The following is a 20,663-nucleotide window of genomic DNA, read 5'->3' on the forward strand; positions in this document are numbered from 1 at the left end:
TATATTCTGGACATCAAAACTTTCTTGTTTATGTGTTTTCCAAATATTTCCTCCTGTTGCGTAGTTTGTCATTTTACTTTCATGTTAAAGTCCTTTGAGGCTCAGAATTTTTAAATTTTGGTGAGGTCCCATTTATCTATTTTTAATTTTGCTGCTTGTGTTTTGGGGTAAAGTCTAGGAAACCATTGCCTGAAATGAGATCGTGAAAATGCTTCCCTCTGTTTTCTTTCAGGAGTTTGATAGTGCTAGCTCTTATATGTTGGCTCTTCAATCCAGTTTGAGTTGACTGTTGTTTGCATATTGTGTGACGTAGGGAAGTTTTTTGTCTTTTTTTTACAAATAGAGATCCAGTTTTCCCAGCACCTTATATTGAAGAGATTGTTATTTCCTGAGTAGTCTTTGTCACCTTGTGAAAAATTGGTTGGCCATAAATGTGAGTTTGATTTCTGACCTCTCAATTTGATTATATCGGTCTATCCTTGCACCAATACAATGTTGTTGTGATTACTGTGGCTTTGTAATAAGTTTCAAGATCCTGATATCTTTTAGTTCTTTCTCTGTATTTTTTCATCTCCTTGAACATTTTTTAAAACACATCAACTTTATTGATATATATTAATAAAGCATACAGGTCAATGCCATTTTTTAAAGGCTTTGCTCAGTATGTCCACATTCTCATCTTCTTCTTCTATGTTTTCTGGATTTTTATCATCTTCCTTTGGAGGACAGTCATTTCCTGTTTGTTTGTTTTGTACTCTTTTATTGAATGGTGTACATTTAAAATTTTTTTAAATGTTAACCCTGGGCTGTCTGTTTCTTGTTTTTTTGTTTTTTACCAGCTCGTGATAAGACAGATTTTCTTATGCTTCGACACTCTTATCAAGAAGGTCTGCCCAAGACAAATGCAGCATGTGGGTTTTCCCTGCCTTTCTATGCCTGTGTCTTGTCCTGGGCTTTTGCTTGCTAGTTGCTTTGGAGTTCTTCTGTTTACAGGCGTCTCTCTGTTTCCCAGGAGACAGACCTCCCTCTTCAGGGTGTCTGAAACTGGCAGACCTCTGTTCCCGACTGCCCATCTCTAGTACTTTTTATGCTCCTTTTGTTGTCCTTTGCCTAGAGGTCAAATTCTGGGAAGACGGCACAATAGAAAGCAATTCCTGGAAACAGACTTTGGCCCAGTGGTTAGGGCGTCCGTCTACCATATGGGAGGTCCGCGGTTCAAACCCCGGGCCTCCTTGACCCCTGTGGAGCTGGCCATGCGAGCGCTGATGCGCGCAAGGAGTGCCGTGCCACGCAAGGGTGTCCCCCACGTGGGTGCCGCCCACACTTCCAGTGCCGCTGACTACAACAGAAGCGGACAAAGAAACAAGACGCAGCAAATAGAAACCAAGAACGGACAACCAGGGGAGGGGTGGGGGGATTAAATAAATAAATAAATCTTTAAAAAAAAAAAAAAAAGAAAAAAAAAAGAAAGCAATTCCTCAAGTCAGTCTTTCCCAGCCAAAAGAGGGCCCCGTGATGGGGACACAGATTGGCTCCAAAGTGCCCTGGGGCAGGGTCAGGAAGGTTGCCAAGAGTTCTATGACGGCTCCCAAAGCTGAGCTCTCGTGGTCTGCCCAGCAAATGCAGCCCTTCAGCTGTCACCCGCAGCCTGAGGAATGTAGCTTCTTCACGTCTCCACGGCCACCACTCCTGTTCAGGGTGGGTTGAAGCAGTGGCTGCCCTGAGAGCCCAGCCTTCCCATCTGAATTCACTAATCAAAAGCTATGATCAGTGATCAGCCACGCCCACCCCTGTTCTTGGGGAAGAGGATTTTTATGTCCCTTTCTGTCACCACCAGCTGGCCTGAGTCTGGACTCCATGGTGGTGCGCCATCAGAGTTGGGGGATGGCACCAGTAGCCACTGCACAGAGGAAGTAACTGACTGTGCTTTACTGTAATTTATCAGCCTCTTCATCCCACCCTTCCTGATGCTGTACATTGTTCTTCAGACTCTGGAGTGTCAAAATAGTTTTTCGGACAGGTCCTCCCTACTTAATCATTGTTTTGGTGGAAGGACTGAGTCCTGAAACTCCCTGCTCTGCCATCTTCCCACAATCCTCTCTCTATAACGTCTACTATTTTTTCACAAAGAGAATTGATCCTACTCTCTAGTGAGCCATATGAATAGAACAACTACCTACCCTCTCTGAGACTCTTCTGTGCTCAGTAATTGGGATCCTAGTGCAGGTAAACTTTAAAAATCTCTCTTTTTTTTTTTTAACATTTACAAGTAATTTTAATAATCTGATATAAAGTATAAAAGTTGAATAAAAAGATTATATAAGAGGTCATTTGTATATATACATTTGTCCATACATAGCAGAGAACAAGAGTATCAGTTCCCTCATCTAGATTAAAGTACATCATCTTGATAGTAGCTATTAATCATTGACTTGTCCCCCTTTTTCTAAAGGTTTTTCTTAGAAACCTATTGCTGGGTTTTGCATTTTAAGTTAATCTGACTTTCTCTTCTTTATAAAGGAAGAATCATCTGTTCATATTTAATGTAATCTTTTCCCCTCGAATATGACTTCACAATTTCTGTGGCTTAAATCCAGCACCCTTTCCACTCCACCACTTGTGCTGAGGTATTTATTTATCCCTGCAGCTTCTAATGCATCTGTAAACAGCTTGTAAAGATGTAAAGCACAAGAATGACAGGTAGAAATATGGCCAGAAGAGAACAAAGACTAGAGGGTATGTTTATTTTTTAATTTTTTCTCACGAGGTTGTCCATGCTTCAAAGTCAATAACGACGTGCTTGGCTAAAGCAGTAATTGCAAGCATGTTTAAACATGTACCAATATTAGTAGCATATGCTTAAGCACCCATGTGTGTATATTTACTCACAAAGGGTAAAAATGTATTAATTTATTAACATCTTATAAAACATAAACAAATAAAATTAAAATAGTTGATAAAAATTAACAGAAATAAAAGTTCTACTATTCTTTTCTTGCCCCTCTGTGTAGAAATTTTCCACCCCCTGGTGATGCTCATCACCCACCAAATTATTTTATTAAATTATGGAAACTATTACCTCTTGCTATAAGTTTAGCACTTGTCAGCCAGTGCTGCGAGTAGCACCTGGTCAGAAGTTCCTTTTAAAAATAGGGGCAAATAACTTTGACTTTTGACTGGGGCAGTAGAAGGTGGAATAATAAAACCTCACTCTTGTATGTTACTGGTTAGATATTTAGGAGTTGCATCCTTCTGTATTTAGATTGTGACTCTCATCAGATTATGTGCGGAGTTTGAAAATATCACGGACCTAATATTACGTCAAGGTATCACTTTACAACAGTAGTCTATCAACAGTAGGTTATATCTGATACATTTATTTTCTCTTTAATTATTATACAAAAAACACATATGGACTGAAGACAATTAAAAACCAAAACTAAACAAAAAGAAGAAAAATGATCTGTAACCATGATTAACATTATGCTTATTTTTAAGAAACTTTTATTCAGGAAAACTATAAAGGTAGCTTTTAGGCTCCATAACATACAGCTGACAAAATTCTTTTAGCTACACATTCAGATAGAGCTTTACTTTATGGAACTTTGTGATTAACATTTTAATGTATACTTTTCTGCTTAGTTTTTAAAATTATGAGATGCACAAATATTTGTGCTTTCAAAAATGGACTGTAAGTATGCATGTGGCTGTACAGTCTAGTTTTTCATGTCATAACATGCAATGACCCCCTCTCAGTTTGAGGCAGAGCAGCCATCACTATCCCAAAATCCTCAAAATTGAGGAATAAACAGACATAAGGGAGGAATGCAACCATGGACGAAAGTAGGCTTATTATTACTGTAGTAAAGGAAGAACTTGTAACATGGATATAAAGACAGTTGTTACCAGGGTTTCTGAGTTGGGGGAAAGAAAAGGTGGAACACAGGGCATTTGTTGGGCATTGGAATTGCTCTGCATGATACTACAATGATGGATACAGGCCGTTATACATTTTCTTCAAAATCTATAAAAGTGTACATTGCAAAGTGTAAACCATAGACCTTGGTTAGTAGCAATGCTTCAAAACTTTTCATCAATTGTAACAAATGTACCACACTAATATAAGGTATTATATATTATATATAAATATATATATATATATAAGTGTGTATATACACTTTTGATGTGACTCCTCTGTAATCTAAAAGTTCTTTAAAAATAAAGTTTATTACATGAAAAAATCATATCATTTGCAACTTTAATGATACAATCTTAGTTAATGATCCATTTTATCGCATTGTATGATTGCATCATGATTTATTTAACCAATCCTTTATTGTTTAAAATTCAGTTGTTTCCAAATCTTCACTGTGATAAATAGGGCTGCAAAAATCATTCTTGAGCAAATATCTTTTCATAGTTGCCTGAATATTGCCTTATGACATTGATCCAGAGATACATTTTATAGCCCAAAAGGCAAGAAAATTTTAAGACAATTAAGATGATTTTACACCACGAGGCTATGAATTTACACCCTCAGTAAAGTGGCCAGGACATTCCTGTTTTCCCACAAGCTGCCCATATTATATGTCATTACTGTTTTTAAAACTTTGCCAATATGACAGAAAAAATAATGTTTACTTTTTCATTTTAAGTTTGTATTTTTTGCTATCGACTGAAGATAAATTTAAAACTACTGTCTTAGCTCATTGTTCTTGGTCTATTCTGATAGGAAGGAGGTGAGACCATATTTTAAGATTTTAAAAACCTGTCATAATTAGAGTCATAACCTTGTCCATTAAACTTTTCCTCTGGTTTCATTCTGTATTGGAGAAGACTAGAAAATTTAAGAAGAAAGTCAGGTAATAATGAAATCAGCTATGGTAAGAAAAAAAATTAACTAAAACTATGTGGTTGTGGTGGTTTTTAGGTTAGATAGAGCATTTCAGAGGAAAATAATCTGACAAGTGGCGCCAGGCACGAACCTTCACAACGGGGGACAGTAGAACTCCAAACGACATTTCCATCCTGGAGCGTGCAGGTGATGGACTCTGATCCTTGGGTTTTGACAAAGCCATCATCACAGTGGAAAGAAACTGAACTCCCAAGCAGGAACCTGTCACCAAAACGCCGTCCGTTTATAGGAATACCAGGATCATGGCATTCGTTCTGACCAAATGCTGAAAAGGAAGAGAAAGGAAACATTATTTAAACTAAAAATACCTGACTATTACTTACGTGTATTTTAAAAGAAGGAAACAAAATATGCTCATAAAACAAGTTATTGTCCCACATTTCAATTATCTCACTTGTAAATAAATAAATAGGGTCAATGGCTGGTGAGAAAAAGAGTGGGGGCAGGCAGGAAGAGGAGAGAGAGGGAAAGAGAGCAGATGGACATATGCATAGCTTTCATCTTTAATGCATTTTATAGTTTGTGAAGTACTTTCATATGCACAGAAAGTGGGAGAAGGAATATGGCAGCTGGTGGAAAGGGGAGATAATCAAACATATCTGGACTAAACTCTTGGCTCTTGTGCTTACTACTTGAACTTAGAAAATTACTCAAATGATCAGAGCCTAACTATCTTTATTTAAAAACTGAGGAATATCAAGCCTATATATCTGATTTGCTATAGAACTAGATGAAATAATCACTGGCAAATTAAGTACAGTGTCTTAAAAAAGTAGGTGGTCTGTAAATGATGACTTTACTATTAGTCACATTAACATTATTATCTTTATTCTTTCAAAAATGCCTTTAGGTAGATGTTCTTAGTATATCTGTTTTGCAACTAAGTATTTTGAAGCAAAGAAAAGTTAGCTGTCATATCATAATTCAATGTATATTAGCAAGTACTAGGATTTGAATCCATTATTACTCCTGACCTCAAATATCTTGTTGCTTTTTACTACATTATTTTGTTACATGGAGTAAGGATGGATGGATGGATGGATGGATGGATGGATGGATGGATGGATGGATGGGTGGGTGGAGAAAGGAGGGAGCAAGGAAGGGAAACCCAAAGAGAGAGAGAAGATGTGAAAGATCTAGTCCCTTACTATAAGTGTGACCCAGTTCGAACCTAAATAGAGTGATCCAATTTTTTAGTTCATTGGGATGATGCTATATAAGTTTGTTGTTTTCATTATTTTAGAATGATTATAAAACATCTGAAGTAGCTTTGAAATTCAACTTCAAATACTCATAAATAAAGTGGGATCATGAAAGTGGGGCTCATACAGGCATACATACTTGTGTAAGTGATGTTGAACCCTCTGCCAGTAGTAGAGTGATCAGACTGAAATTCCAAGCGAACTATGTGCCCACTACTGGCCAGCTGGGAAGGGACTTCATTGCCAGAAAAAGTGCCGAGAACTGTTACTTCAGAAATCCCATCGTCTTTGACCGCAAGGAAGTCAAACTGCGGTTCTACATCGAAATCGTTAAAAATGAGGTGAATTCGACTTCCTGGCTCAGATATAATCAACCAAACACAGTTCATGTTGTTGCCATATTCCTCTGGATAATTTGGTGAGAGAATAATCCCTGACGGTGCAGTAAAGTTGAAGAAACATGAAACTGAAAAGACACAAATATATTTTCAAATAATTTTGCAAATATCCAAAGTAGTAGTAACAGGAAACTAACTACTAAATGAGGCTGCTAAGAACTTAGAAAGGAAAGCCATATCTGCAAACAGCTAAGACTACCCAACTCTTTTAAAATAGTAATTCTGGACAATAAAATTGTCTCTTACCCAAAATTGTAAAATTGTATTTGAATATTTTATTAGCTTACATAACAAAAACAGACCCTATACATAATCATGTATAGGCCAAATTCAGAAATGATCCTACCAAGTTGACTGAAAATTTGTGGTAGAAATTATAATTATAGTATGAGCTTGCTGCCTTCAAAAGAACAAATATTAATATGTGAATATGGTGTGTCATACAAACAATTTTCCATAAAATAATATTGCTTCTATTTAGTCTTCTAGTCTGTGATAACTTATCACTTTCATTGTATTTTTTAAAATTTTTGTCTTTTAAGTATAACTTTTAAAGTGATTTAATTTTTATTAGTCCCAGGCTAAATATTAATAAACAAATAACTTGGACAATTATCATGCTTAACTTTAATAATATAAAATCTCTTGAAAATTTTACTTTTACTAATATATAAATGAACACATATATATGACAGAGATATAGGTTTATATTCTTTTTAGAGGGAGCCAGTGTACAGTTTATCTCTAGGGTATGGTTTGCTTCTAATTCCACATAATTTCTCATTTTCTCCAGCTATGGCTACACTTAATTCCTTTTTTTCAATCCCTCTTAAACTGGCTATGAAATATTTCCAAACCAACTGAACAACTTGTGCTTCAATGGTAAAAAACATTAAGTCATAAAAAGATTCCATTGATACATTGAATTCTGATATAGTATAGCATCAGGAGCTCTGGTTAGATAGCTCTAGTAAAAAGATACAACAACACTGGTAGGTTTTATGTTCTGACGAGAAGAAAAGTCCCAATGACATTTTATCTGATGTGCATAATAGAAGCATTGCTTACTCATGATTAAGTGAAAAGGCAGGAAAACTGGCCTTTGAAAGCCCCCTCCATGCTTCTGGTAAAGGAAGCCCTCCCAAGCTGTTTTGAAAGCTGCGCTCCCTAAACGTTTGCTCCGCTTTTCCCTTTCTTTCCCCTTGCAAGGCAGTTGCAGAGCAGAATGGGGCCGAGTCCAGGGCGACACTCACAGACACAGCTGGGCTTGTTGCCAGACCACTGATTGTTCTGCTGACAGGTGATCACTCTCTCCCCCACCAGCTCGAAGGCAGCCTGGCACTCAAAGGTGAGAGTATCTCCATGGAGAAAACTGCTGCCCGTCCTCTTCCCATAGGCAGGAATTCCAGGGTCCCCACAGCCCCCCTTTTCGATTTCTGAAAATGGAAAAAACAAAGTAACCATTAAAAAATAAATAAAGGATACTTTTAATACCACAATTTAGAAAATGGAGAAATGTTTGCATTTTGCTGGTCTAAACACCAAAATGGCTTCAAAAGGGCGCTCACTCCATCTAGTATGGAATTACAATCATCAGGAAAAAAGGTGTCATTTAACTTGGAGAGAAAGGTATTTAATTTATTGTTTTTAAGAAATACAAATGACTACACAGATGTAGCATTGCCAATGTTGCAATTTATAGATTTTTCTTGGCCCACACATTTCCTGCCTGCTATCTGCAATGGCTACTACTAAAATGTAAATACCATTTTTCAATCCATTTGTTTTTTAAAATAAATAAACACCATTAAGATTGATCATTCCCTACTCAATATTTCAATAAATACTACATCTGAATAGAATTCCTCTCAAATTATTGTTAAGATGCATTTGTGAAATGAAATGAATATATTTATTATCTACTGATGAAAAGAAAATATGCAGTCAAATCTGATTTCATGAAAGCAGAATTGTAATGAAATATGGATACAAATAAACCAAAACTATAAATATATTTTGAACTTTGCTATCTGAAATGTTAATAACACAAGAATTTATTAACTAAAATATGTTAGTGTATTCATTTATTCATTCAAAAATACTTATCTAGGACCAACTATATGCCAGGCATTGTTCTAACAGGTGGGGGCAAACAAGACAAAATTCTTGTCCTTCTGGGGCTTACATTCTATTGAGGGAGATAACATAATAAATAACACATATGATTTCAGATAACAATAGGTGGTTAGAAGCAAAGTAAATGAGTGCTAAGGGTACGGGTACAGAGCAATGGATGGAGAAGGAGCAGTGTTGGATGTGGGGGCAGGGAAGTCCTGCCTGTGAAGGTAACATTTATCCCAAGAGGAGATGCTGTGACACAGCTTGTTGAAGCTCTAGAGGAAGAGGAGAACACAGAAAGAGCCAATGCCCTGAGCTAACTGACCCTTTTGAGAAGAGCAGGTAGCAAGGGATAGATGGAAAAGGTGGGTTTGGTCATTGGTAGCTGGGTGGGGACTCGTGGGAGCCTGTTGGACTTTCTATTTTATCCTGGATGACATGGGAAGCTCTTGGAGCACTTGATGATTAGACATGACACAATTTGACTCCAAATTTAAAAGATCACTCTAGCTGCTTAGTAAATGGTAGGGCTAAGGGCGGTAGGGGGGTGGGATTTAGAGTGGCAGCAGAAGAGAAGTGGAGTTTTGACAAATACAGGCTATTTTCTATGAACATGTATCTCCAAAACACATCCATTGATTTTCCTTCTAAAATTCTTCATGGGTTTGTACTTATTTAGCATGCAGAGATCAAGAGAAAACTCAAATTAGTGCTTTATTAGCAATCCATCAACTTTCTAATCAAGCCTCATTTTGTGAAAAGCCTCAAGAAGCTTGTAACTGAGTTTCTGGAACAGTTTTAAATATATGTCTAATTTGAGAGCCAAGTGCATGTACAAGGATTGGTCTAAAGATGACATATTTTATTTCAGAGGAGAAACATTTATTTCTAAGTATTTGAGAACATCAAAGAAGTGATATCAACTTATAATATCATATTGGTTTCAAGACTTTAACACATAGGGCTTCAATTTATAGGACATTACATTTTCTGTGTTTTTAAAGGGAATAGTATATTTTAAGGAAATATATATAAATATATGTCTATTCAGTGAGTATTGTGTAGAGACTCAATATATTCTGCTCGCCTCACACCAGAGGCTATCAAATAAAGAAGATAATCATTGCAGTAAGAGTTAAATGGGAACAAAAATATTCCTCTGTGCAATTCAGGCCCAAACATACCTTTTTTTTTTTTTTAAGGATAAACCTTGGAGTTCAAGTATTTGAACAATAGGACAGAGCTGGGAATGGATTTACTTGAATTTAACACTTGGTATGCCCTGAAATTTGTTTTTTTGTTTTGTTTTGTTTTTTCACTGAAATAGGCCAAGGCAATTGAAAACCCGGTATGACTTATAACAGATACAAATTGTCTTTGGTGTGGCCTCACAGAGATGTCAAAGGGCACAGCTCTGTCGTCAGCAGTCGGGCAGGCACGCTTGGCTTTGAATTTCTTGGCCCTTCCCTGGTCACTGTGAGCAATTTAGCCTCAATTTTCACATCATTAGCTTAGGCCTTCCTACTCAAGGGGCGGTTGTGAGAATTAAAGAATAGGCTACACAGGAAGCACTTTGCCTAGCGCAATCCGTGAGCCTTTACCATGACTGCTAGCAAAATGTAAGCTTCCATATTTTCTTCTCATAATAAGTGATATAATTAGGACATTTATGGATACCATCTTCTCTACCAATTGAGTCAAGGAAATCCTGGTTCTACAGAGTTTTCAGAAAGAAAATGGTTATAGTTAACACACCCCAGGCTCTGAGAAGGGTCCTTCTGTTCTCACAATGAGAGTTGAGGCAGAGACCTATGGTCACTGCTTCCACCCAAGATGCAGGTGCTCATGTGTGGAGACGCAGTGCCTCTGCTGGACTCAGGCAGAACGTGTGTCTGACACAGTCAGGCCTAGATGTCAGCACAGGGCATCCACTGGTCTTGTCGGTATTCGCTGGCTGCCTACCAAAGGAGCAGGGTACACAAGCAGTAGGACTGAGCTGCAGCTTTTGCTTTTCTGCTAGAAAAGAAATATAGGACTGTCCCCTGATTATTCCAATGAAGCTTCATTTGAGAGAGCTTGTTTCGGACATTTTGCATCTTTGACACCACACAGTCGCCATGGCCCGAAATTACTGTGACGAAATCCACACTTAGGTCAAAATTTCCCATTGGGAGTGCTGCCACCCTCAGTTGGGCAACTCTGCTCTACTTCACATGCTTTCTGAACAAGCGGAAGGTGAAGAAGACAGGGTGGACCCTGAAACAGGGACCTGCATCGAATCTGCTCCTATGTATTGTGAAATGTAAGATGGCAAATATGACCCTGAAATGCTTTCTTTGAATCAAAAAGTACAATTTGTTATTGATTAAAAGATGGAATTCCTTAAAAAATAGCTGTCAGAATATCTCTTCTAAGTTATCAGTCTAGAAGGGGATTCAATAATGAAGGAACTTAGGGAGAATATTGGAAGTTAGATTGTAATTATTTTCTCACTATTCCTCTAATACTGAATAGCCCAAAAGAACATTTCTAAGCAGCCTGAAATATTTGTACAAGAGTTTACTAGTGACTCAATAATAATCCTATTATTGTGTTTTCTCTTTGAAGAAATCATCTTTAAAAATAGCAAATACTATTTTAGTTTCAAAAGTCTATATTTAATTTTCTTTTTATGAAGTATTAATTTTGAATAATTTTAAAAATGTATCTGTAAAATATATATCAAAATGATATTTTTACAGTCATATTTAATAATTTTGTGTTATTTTGAAATATCTCTATAAATGCTTATATTTTAAAGGAATAGTTGGATTCACTACTTTTTTAATAAATCTGAATGTTTCTTTTCACAGCCATTTCAATATTAGGTAAGACGTAAGCCAAAATATTGGGCTTGACAATTTCTCTGATATGACATTTCCTACTTCTTAGACTATCACATGATACTTCTGGACAGAACACACTTTTGCATAAATGGGACTAAATGCTCGAAAGCATAATAGAGGAGCCATGTAAAGGAAATTCTCATTAGGATGCTGATTATTGGACCTATTTTCAATCTACAAAGAGAAATTTTATTCAAAGAAATCCAGGCCTCTTGATACATAATAATTGCTCTCTCTGATATTTTCTGCGGGGTTTGGTATATAGCTTCCCAGTAAGACTGCTTGCTAAATGAGAACTTAATTATAATTCTTCTTTCTATACTTTGCACCTATAATAAGCCCTACCACATACTAGCAGAAGCTCAAGAGAATGACTGCCTGTTTTAATAATAACTAATTTCTCTGGGACTCCTTTTAATACTAAATACCTTGGCTTCATGCCACTTAGACTCTTTAATTTTTTGATTTTTCAACATAATGAGGTGTCTATATTTTTGTTATTAGCTCTGGACTACTTTTTTTTATTCCATGAAAACTATATTTGATGACCTTGACTGTTCTGGCTGGTAGGGTCCAACAAATAAGCAACCAAATTGCAGCCTGCAGTTTACAGCAGTCAGCAGATGGTCAGGTAAGAGATGATGGAGAGTGATAAGAGGTTCTGTGTGACAGAAATGTTAATATTTGAATGAAGTGAGAGAACACACCACTGTGAGCGAAAGAAGAGCATTCCACCTGCAGCAAACAACAAATACAATGTGGTTTGGGGTAAGAGAGTTCTCGGCAAGGTTGAAGATCCACGAGCAAGTCCATGTGCTATAGTCTGATGAATGCAGGGATGAGCAGGACATGAGAAAAATGAGCTGGTCAAAGACCAGATGATGTGGGGCCTTTAGACCATGGTGAAGATTTGGAAATCTATGCTTTCATCATGTTTTTATTATACTCAAGCTCTATTCTATCTGTACGAACCTTCACAGGGCTCTTAAAGAGATAGTTGTCTCATCAAAATATTCTGAAATGAATACTAAGCATAAAACTACCCTAAAATAAAAACAGCTAAAGTAAAATATTTTCTGAACTTCTAATAATATATAGTCTGTGCCCAGCCCTATATTATTCTATAAGTCATGCAATAAAAATATAGGCTAGAACAGTTACAGATATGTTTGCATTACAGCTGAATTTGGTCCTGTGGAATGTGGGCTGTAACCAAGGACAAGACTCAATGGAGACTCCCAATGTCAAGAACAAGCCAGGGGGTCAGCCAGAGCTGAGTGGCGGCCACACGTTACCTTTCGCTAATGAAGGTGTCTCTGTAAAGCTCATCCTGCCTTTTCTATTTTAATTTCCATCCTCTTAACCAATACCTAGCATTAATGGCCCCATTGACTTCCCATTGAAACAAGCCAAAAAGAAAGGAAAGAGTTGTATACCACCATGAGAATGACTGACTGAAGTGCAAGTCACCAGCCACGTTTGAATCCTGATGCTCCTCTCTACCTCTGCATAGAGCCTTGTTTGACCATTTTTAACTTTCTCACCTTTTAAGGGGATAGCTTTGCCGGAATCAGCTCTGCTAAAGAAAAGTGTGGGAAGAAGGGCTGCTGAGGAAGAGTCTTAAGCAATCTTAACTTTGGCTGGTCTCTTGTTTCCTACACTCTTTCACCAACATCCATCCTTCAGGATCCGACTCCATCTTAAGCTAACAGGAAGTCACCGTATCTCCCAGTGAGGCATGGTGAGTTATGGGGATTTGTCACCGCTTCAATAGGCATGGTTTTCACCCCAATTTCCCTCTATTGTGCCACATAAAAAGCATATATTTTATGAGAAGGATATATGTGTCTGTTTTCTTGATCAGAACTTTGTTTCCTGCAAGTTTATCACATTTCCGGAAGTTCCTGCAGCTGCCCACACACCCTGAACAGTATGTTCTAAACAGGTGATCACAGATTTGCCCCTTTGTGTGTACAACCTCCTTTGGAGAGATAATAAAGATATCCACACCTTTCTTGGCATTGTCTCTGCTGTGGTCCCTTGATTCACAGAATTTTCCCACCTTCAGTTTATACTGCTATTTCAGCTTATGGATGTTTCTTAGTTAAGGTTAGCAGAGAAATACTTATTCCTCTGTTGTAAATCAGAAGTGCTACCAGTTCTTTTCACATATCTGGGAGAATTCTTTTTGTGACATGCCTTAATACTGAGGATTTTAAGCAAAAACCACCTTATTAATCAATATCAGAGTGTGCCTGGTTCATCCATAGTAAGTTTTTCTAAAGGTCAATTTATTTCTCACGACGATCTCCAAAGCAATGTGACCATTTTCTTCCACTTTTTTTCCACATTACCTTGTATTTCTTAAGGATAGAGAGGGATATTTAAAAGCATCTTCCAAATTTCTTCTCCAGTTTTGAAATAAAAGAAATACTGGAACTATTTTTATATTCCCTGCCCACACCGACGAAAATTCTCATGGCATTTTTGGCACCCACTCCCTCTAGAACACTAAACAATTTAATTTTATTGATAAACAAAAGGGAATGGTATTAGATAGTTGTTAGTGTCCCTTTCAGTTTTATGGTTTTATGACATCCTGACATCTGCAGAGATAAAACCTAACAACAAAAATATGAACCATCATCTTAGCTTTCCCATGATTAAAAATTGACTCTACAATGTTATTTTAGGATCTCAAAAAGTTTATATAGTGCCCTTGGGGATAATTTCAATCATCCCACCCTGTTCAACCCCAAAATACATCACACAAAAACAGCTGTATTCCCAAATATTCTACTTTGCCCCAAGTTCAGGTTATCATTGTTTATTTTCCCTCATCTTTCACCATCATCGATGCCATATAAATTATCTCCTAACTTTTCATCTTGCTTCTTCATTCCATGTTCTGTACTGTAGCCACAATAATATTTCTAAACCACAAATCTAATGATAACATTAACTTGCTTTAAATGCCTCTGGACAGCCTCTTCATTCATAATCTAAATTCTTTAACCTGATTTAAAAAGCTTGTGAGATCTGGACATTGCTGACCTCTTTGAGTCATCTTTCATCACTCCCTGCCTAACCCAAGCATACTCTAATTTGTTTCAGTATCTGATAGGACCCTCTCTTTTCAGCCTCCACTTCTGCTGTGCACGTTTTTCTACTCCCTAACTGTTCATTGTTCATATTTTACTTTAGATTTCACTTCCTCTGGGATAGCCTGTTCCATGTGCTCCCACAGCACCCTCTGTTTTCCCTGCTGTAAGATTTGTCACTCTGCATTATATTTATCTCCTTTGTTTCATTGTAAGCTCTGAGTAGGCAGTGACAGTCTATCCTGTTGATCAGTATTCATTAAAGTGGCTGACACACTGCAGGCATTCTGCAAAATAATTTTTTATAAGTATCATATATTTTTTGGTTACATATGAGTTATATCTATATTCTCTAACCATCACACTCATTCGTGAAATGTTTCTCCAACTCCTAATTGACCTAGGCCCCAAGCTAAGGTAAGCAGGTAAGAAAAATATGAACTGAAAAGACAATATAAATATGCATTAAAATAATAAGGATATATTTTATGAAGAAGCAAAGTTGTGTTTGTGAGAAAATGTTCATATACCCTGGCCTATTTAATGAAAAACAATAACTTTTTTTTTATTCTTCTCCCAGGCTGAGAGCTGGATACATTGAAAAAGTAAAGAAATAGATATAAAACAAAAATTTTCCTTTCTTTATGGATGAAATGCATCTCTTTTGTTTGGAATCCTATCCCCATGTTTACATGAGAGTAAGTTCAATTACCAAATAAGAAATTTTATTTGGCTATAATATTAAATTCTTAGTAGTATAACTGATTAACCAATAGCATCAGTAACTTATTATACCCCTCTACTTATTTTTTAAAAGTAAGAGTTTTCTAGATATACTTCAGAAAAAATGATGCTTTACAAAAACAGAGAATTGATGACTAAAAGAGAAAGGGAGAAAGCAACTCAAAATATAAGCCAATAGGAACTATGATTACTTTTTTAAAAATCCACTTTTCACATAAGAATATATTTGGTGTATTTATTTTGCCTGAATTTCAAAAAGGGCTATGAAAAAGGTAGGAGGGGGATAAGAAAGAATTCTAACAGAAACATGTATGGATATGTGGAAATATGCCCTGAGAAAATGCACATTCCTTCAAATTTTGTTTCAGTTCCTTTTCCACTGGTGATGTAGTTTCCATTGAAAATGGACTTAGGAGGCTCACAGGATGATTTCTTCTCAGTTCTCTGTAATCTATTTCCACAAATTAATGAGAAATTATCAAGACCTTTATATCTTTAATCCTGAAAGCACTTAGGAAAATCATATAAAAGGGTTTCCAGAGTACAACTAAATAGTGAAGTTATATTTAACTCAACTGGATTATACATAAAGACACCGATTTCTCTAAATCTTGGTAGATAAAATGATTTAATATTAGTAGATAATTTTGGGTTACTATCCCTGCCTTCTAATGAGAATGATTTATCAAGAGTTAACTTTCAGGAAGCACTGTGCTCTGCTCTGCGCTATGTACATTATCTCATCAAATCTATCCTGCCAGGGCCATATAGGTTTTTCCTAGACTTGTGAAATATGTTTAATTGCTGGTGTCTTAGGCACTACAGAAGAGTTTAGTTGAATTTTTAAAGTTATAACAAATTGATATATTTTATGATGTTTCCATACATAAATGTACTTCTAAATTCCATCTAGATTCTCAAAGGACTGCAATAAACTTCTGCAGAAACCACTACACTATAGTTCTTCAGGAAATATTTCTTTAAAATAATCAAACATATTTGGAGTTTAGAAACTGAAAGCCTTTCTCTCCCATGGTATCAGACAAAGAATATGTTTATACAGCTTCTGATAGTTTTACTCTTCCAATAAAGGCATTTTTATAGTTTATTTATCTACCTTTTTTCCCTCATTTTCTACTTAACTGTATCTCTATTCTGAATTTAGGGCTTAAAAAAGAAAACAAAGTAAAACAAATAAAAGATATTCTAGGACTTCCGGAATTATTATTGGGTGGTGGGTACTAAAAAACAGGTGAGTATGCACCAAAGACCAGTAAATGCTTCCATTTACTTTCAAATGAAAGAACTGGTAAAAAGCAATAGTCTTTTATGTAAGTGTGAACCTTATACCTGCTTTTGGATTGATCATCACTTTCCTGGGGCTTTGAATCATAAATCTCTAAAAACAATTGATTTCCTTTCATCATCTTTAGAAAACTAGATTGCAACACTGGGATTGCTATCTACCACTCCTTTCCTTTGGGGACCATTTCTGAGAGTCTTTCCACTAGAGAGAATCATGAGGTTTGGATGTGGCATTGCTTCCAGCCTTACTGAAAACGACATGGGCATAGCATAATCAGGGTACCTTGAGAAAAGTAAAGTCGCTATTGAATATTTCTTTGTCTGTCATGATCAATAATACAATTTCAGAAAATAGCAAATTGCTATTACATTAGCCTTTGCTTGTTTAAATTATGTGTAATCATGTTTAATTATGATGCTCAGGGGAAATTCTGTTATTTGTGTAAAATACTGTATTTGCTTTTCACATAAATGTGCCTTGTTTGATTAAAACAAAAACAAGAGGCTTTTAAAAGTGCAGTCAACAGCTCAGATGAATTGGGAATCATGTCTACTAACTCCACTTTCCCCTCTGTGGACCCACAGTGAAACACTGGATTCTAGGAATCCCTGATAGTAACAGGAGAAATGAACTGCTACAATTACTCATCTCACTTGTTACATAGAGGCTCTGAGAGTAGCCATTTTACAAATCAATTGTAGCAGTGTCCGAATTATTTATAAGAGCTGTTGGAATTCAAGATTTTATCTGAAGAGATATCAGCTCTGCTAGAAATCTAAGAGACTGGGCCTCCGAGAGCACTTCTTGTGAAAACTAGAGTTTTATTCAAGATATTGTTCAGCTACAGTAGTAGGGCTATATTTACTTGACTAATTTCCCCTGTGCCCATGTGGATCTGGTAACCTGATTTGGGATTAAAACAGTCTCATTTGGATCTGAAGCTTCAGATCCAACAACATTATGTTTCTTAGCTAAAAAGGTTTCATCTGATATAACATCTGACATAATAGGATACTAACTTTCAGTGATTTTACAACTATCAAGCAAAGCTAGATAAATATGCATCAAAATTACAAGCCACTTTCACCTCAATAAAAATTCCAAATCAATAATCAAATACATACACTTCCACACTTATATGTCAAAATATGTAAGAAAACTAGAAGGAAGAATAAGCCACTAAAAAAGGGTGTTAAATTTTCTTTTTCAATCTCATAAACTTTTTTCAAAGTACATTCAAATACATAAAAAATAGAAGAGCCAAAATAATAATGAAAGTGCCTCAGAATAAGTGAGAAGTAGGCATAATGCAATTTTTATTTTCCAGAATCAATTAGTAGCAACTCAATTATGGTAATTGTACAATAATTTTACTTTCTTATATTATACTCAAATTAGGCAAATAGGTATTTTGTTGCGATGGTGGCAGTCATTGGACTCCTAGATGCACATACATCACCCTAATCATTAACTTTAGGTCAAGGATTCACAATGATGAGGACCAAGTTCTTCTATCATCCCTCAACTCAGCAGAAATATCACCTTACTGAGTAGCGAGTAAAATATTTTCAGTGTGCCTCAGTGGTCATTTTCACAGCAAAGTCCTGTTATGCTCTCAACCTTTATTGAACAGATATTCCTGGTTTATTGTGGAAGAAGAAATAGCACATGGCCTTAAAAAGTAAAAAAAAAAATTAAAACAAATTAAATTTTAAAAATTTACTTCATATCCAGATGCATTGAGAGAAATCATCTGCAACAATACAATTTTCCATAAACTACCTGCTTTATTTTCCTGCAATTTTAAAGACTACATTCTATAAGCAGAACAGCATAGTGCTTATTTTAAAAAAGGCTGTATGACCATACTATCTGAGATTCAAATATCAGCACTACTTATTACCTGGATGACTTTTAGCAAACTGTTTGGAGTAGCTGTGCTCCCGATTGTGAGTACTAGAGATGAGCATCATTGAAGCTCAGATCCAGGAAGATCAAATGCAGAGTGTTTAAATAACCCCAGGCATGTAACAAACATATGTGTCTGTTTACTATTATTATTTTATTATTATTATTAGTTTAGCAAATCGCTCACCTTGAGAATTGCCAAGCTAAGCCAAAATCATCTGATGATTTTTCTTAAATATACCTGCTCTGTATCATTCCTCAAAAACAAACTTGTGTCCAGGCATGACAAGCCACATTGTAGGATTTTACAGAAAACCTGTCCAGGATTCCTCAGAGCCAACAAGTTCATCAAAAACAAGGAAAGTCAGATAAACTGTCACAGCCAAGAGAAGCCTAAGGAGATAAGACTAAATGTCATGTTATCTCAGATGGGATATTGTAACAGAAAAAGGACATTAGGTAAGAACTCATTAAATCTGACGGAGGTATGGATTTTGGTCAATCAGGGATCAGTGATGACTCACTAGCTGAGACCAATGGACCATACATTGCAAGATGTCAACCACAGGAGCAAATGGCTGTGGAGTATGTGGGAACTCTCAGTATGTCTTCCTAAGTTTTCTGTAAATCTAAAACTATTCTAAGGTAAATCCTACTGTTATAAAATATATAAGTATTTTCTAAAGTGTATCAACTATTTTGGTAAAAAACTAACCAAATTTAGAAATTTTAGGTCTTAGTAACTTTATCCTACTTTCAGTTATTACTTATAAGAATAGATTATAGAGTACTTACATTTTGAACCTTTTATTACCTGCCACTGTTATATGCAGGGAATGAAAAGATTTTTAAGAAAACATCTAAAGATGTTATACCTTTACACCCCAATACAGAAAACTGATAATAAAATACTTCCCTAATGGAAAAAAAAATCAGTGATAGCTGCTGTTGGTTAATGTCCCATTAACTGACAGTTTCTATGTTATATTAAGACGATTACCACTATATATTTATAGTTATCTTTTGTACCATACACTATTAAAAAGACACTAAACCTGTGTGAAACTGTACTATGTGATGTTTGTCATTTCCCTACAATAATTGAAAACAATAAATCCACAAAGGCTGGTTCTATGTTCATTTCTGTTTGGATGAATGGAAATTGTAATTTTATGATTTTATGGAATTGGCAGGCAGTTTGTTTTCTAAAATTAAACTCATAATGCAAGATATTTGAAAGTCAATACTAGAGAAAATATCTAATCACAAAAAAAGTGTAAGGGCTCATCTTTAGAGACTGGATCCAATGACTGGCAAAGAATTCCCCAGAGGAAATTGGGCATTTCTAAAGTGGGAAGAGCACTCTTAAATCCACAGTTCCTGAGGAATAATGTATGACAGTGCATTGGAGTAAAGGTACATTTAAATGGTATATAGGAACAATAGATACAGTCTGTGTGATTATTAGGTAGAATAGAAAGAAATATTGAGTTTTTATGGCTAAGAGACTTGAAAATGAGTAGGGAAGTTATCAAAGGGGTTGCGCTTGTGCACATCTCAGCTGGATCCCAGAGACAGCCAAAGTAGCTAGAACCCCAGGTGCTGGTGCTTCTGAGCGCTACGGAGACACACAGGTTCTATGGTCATGGCAGATGGCTCTGGAATTCATCGCCTAGCCAGTGGGTCCTACTTTGGAATTTGTGCTCCTGATTGTGATGGAGTTAGACTCAGATGTGACCTCTCTACATATAACTCTTCTGTCACTTTTACTGAGCCTGTGATTGGTGCTAGGCTTTGTGTATGCTCAGGAGACTTGAATCTCTGGACTGTCCATGTGTCAACTGGGCCCTGAGCCTCAGCAGAGTTGCAACTCCTACTCTCTGGTCCATTGGACTTACCCAGGTCGGCTGATGGGGAGGTGAGAATGGTCAACCACAACACAAGGGAACCAAGAGTTGTCTACAACTGCAAGCAGGAAGTATCACATCCATCAGTCAGGTGAGATCTAAGACCCCTCTCGAGTTAGAAGTGGAGTGGGCATCACCATCCCAGGGTCCCAGGATGGAGGAATATAATATGGATTGAA

The 20,663-nt window shown here is 36.4% G+C and overlaps 1 protein-coding gene across 1 annotated transcript in view; it reads right to left on the reverse strand.

The window, feature by feature from the left end:
* Nucleotides 1-20,663, reverse strand: part of CSMD1 (CUB and Sushi multiple domains 1) — a 2,093,507-nt gene that overhangs the window by 455,086 nt on the left and 1,617,758 nt on the right. Inside the window, exons 13-15 of the mRNA XM_058288018.2 lie at nucleotides 7,769-7,951; nucleotides 6,257-6,583; nucleotides 4,986-5,180 (exon numbers count right to left, since the gene is read on the reverse strand). Of these exons, the coding sequence (XP_058144001.1) occupies nucleotides 4,986-5,180; nucleotides 6,257-6,583; nucleotides 7,769-7,951 (705 nt within the window). The remainder of the gene's footprint in view (nucleotides 1-4,985; nucleotides 5,181-6,256; nucleotides 6,584-7,768; nucleotides 7,952-20,663) is intronic.

The sequence above is a fragment of the Dasypus novemcinctus genome, chromosome 25, assembly GCF_030445035.2.
Source record: "Dasypus novemcinctus isolate mDasNov1 chromosome 25, mDasNov1.1.hap2, whole genome shotgun sequence".
Classification (NCBI taxonomy): Eukaryota; Metazoa; Chordata; class Mammalia; order Cingulata; family Dasypodidae; genus Dasypus; species Dasypus novemcinctus.